Raw genomic sequence first — 2,023 nt, 5'->3', positions numbered from 1 at the left:
CCTCTTCCACTTATCCAGGTCCAGGTCACAGGGACAGCAGTCTAAGCAGAGATGCCCAGACCTCCATCTCCCCAGATACCTCCAGCTCATCTGGTAGGATACTAAGACATTCCCAAGCCAGCTGAGCCGAGAGACATAATCTCTCTTTCAGACCCTGGTTTTACCCTGGGGCTTCCTCCCAGTTGCACATGCCTGAAACACCTCAGGAGATGTCCGGGAGGCATTCTAGTTAGATGCCCACCTCAAATGGCTTCCTTTTAATGTGGAGAAGTAGCAGCTCTACTTTGATCTTTTCCCGATTGACCAAGCTCTTCAAATTATCTTTAAAAGAAAGCCCAGATGACCCTTGGAGGAAGCTGATTTTCATCACTTAGATCCATAATATAATTCTCTTTTACTTCCTACAGCTATGCAAACCTTTTTTTGTAATTTCACCCAATTTAACCCTGTATTATTTACACTGGTGGACCAATACAGAAGCTATCTGCTAACATGTAAACATGACAGCATGCATTCATACTGTAATTACACATACATTTCACAACATCAACAGGTACCTTAGTTGCCCCTTTGCTATGCACACTGCATTTCCTTTAAAAAGGTGTTAAGTGAGAACAGAACATTATAAAACAGAGCTATTCTAATAGTCTGATCTGACAGAACTCAGAAAGTTGTAGTCATCTGCTAGACAGATCATGTAATACCATTGTGTATAAATACTACAGCTTGTCTTGAGCGTGGTGTAAGAAAGAGAAAGGCTTGTGGAGAATCAGGAGTAAAAATGGCTCATTCTAGTGTTTAAAGAGCCATCTGTACAACTAAAAATGAGATTTTGACATTTATACACATACTGTGTGCAAATAAACTTTATCTCCCACCTGACAGTTTGTTTGCACTGAGAACAGTACTTTGCATAAAAGCCCTGAGTTATTATATCATTGCACTGTATGATAAAATACTGTGTCAATTTGTAAATGCTTCTTGGTAAAAAAAAAAATATGAAAGAATATGCCAATGAATAACTGTTGGCTACATAAAATATAATTAACTGATTAAAAAGAAAAATGCTAAATGGAGCTTTGCTGTACCACTTTATGGACCTCCAAAACCCACACTTGCTCTAGATAACTTTACTGAAATTTGATAAATAAGGTAGTTACACATAATTAATTCTAATTATTTCTATGAGATGCCAAAATCTGTATTTTGCACTATTTTTTTTTTTTTTTTATGTGCAGTATGTCAAAGAAGGTGATTCTGAAGTCCATTTAAAACATAAACAGAAGTATACTGTGTTCATTGCACACATGTTGCTCATTTAAACTTCTTAGGTTTGTTTTCTCCAACAGAAAACGACTGATTCATATATCTTTCTAGAACAACCAGATAAACTGATCACCTGATTACTGTCTAGGTAAGAAAAATATGAGAGGCCTGACTGCCTACCTTGGCGCACTGCATGTGATTGCAGCCCTCGTTTTTCTGTATAGGAGACTTACAGTTGGCGCAGGGTTTGGAGTTACTGAGCAACCATAAGCAGTTGGCTGCATCCTCATAAGCTTCGCTCACACCAGCCACTTCAACATGGAGGAGGGGGAGGTAAACAGAACAAATAAAGGCATAATGAGACAGAATGAGAATGGCTATTACCAGAGCATCAAAACAGACCAATGCACTGAGTGGGAAATCGTCCTGCCTGATTAATGTATATTGCTAATATATTTTGCTAACATCTCCCAAGATGCTCATGCACCCACCTACACACACACAAAGAGAATAATTGGCTATTATCAAAGCACCTTTGATGTGCTGCTGAAATGCCAAGATAAAACAGAATCTGGGGGAAATCGAAGTGGAAGATAGTTCCGAAACCAAATAATTGCTTTATCTTCCGACTGTCACATCAACCAAGTGGTACTCAAGAGCAGCTGGGGTATCTTAAATCATCTATTAGATTGCCCAGAGTCCAATTAATGTTTCTAAACACCACAAACTTTTAGTGAGCGGGTTGCTCGTCTTAATT

The 2,023-nt window shown here is 38.7% G+C and overlaps 1 protein-coding gene across 4 annotated transcripts in view; it reads right to left on the bottom strand.

Annotated features, from left to right (window-relative positions):
- The window catches only part of ankib1b (ankyrin repeat and IBR domain containing 1b), a 35,766-nt gene that overhangs the window by 16,103 nt on the left and 17,640 nt on the right, over positions 1 to 2,023 (bottom strand). For all 4 annotated transcript variants that reach the window (XM_005743156.1, XM_005743157.1, XM_005743155.2 and 1 more), the window contains exon 11: positions 1,447 to 1,577. In XM_005743156.1, the coding sequence (XP_005743213.1) occupies positions 1,447 to 1,577 (131 nt within the window). The remainder of the gene's footprint in view (positions 1 to 1,446; positions 1,578 to 2,023) is intronic.

The sequence above is a fragment of the Pundamilia nyererei genome, unplaced genomic scaffold (assembly GCF_000239375.1).
Source record: "Pundamilia nyererei isolate P.nyererei 1_Seehausen unplaced genomic scaffold, PunNye1.0 scaffold00128, whole genome shotgun sequence".
Classification (NCBI taxonomy): Eukaryota; Metazoa; Chordata; class Actinopteri; order Cichliformes; family Cichlidae; genus Pundamilia; species Pundamilia nyererei.
The sequence above is the reverse complement of the archived record's forward strand: the minus strand, read 5'-3'. Positions and strand labels throughout refer to the sequence as shown.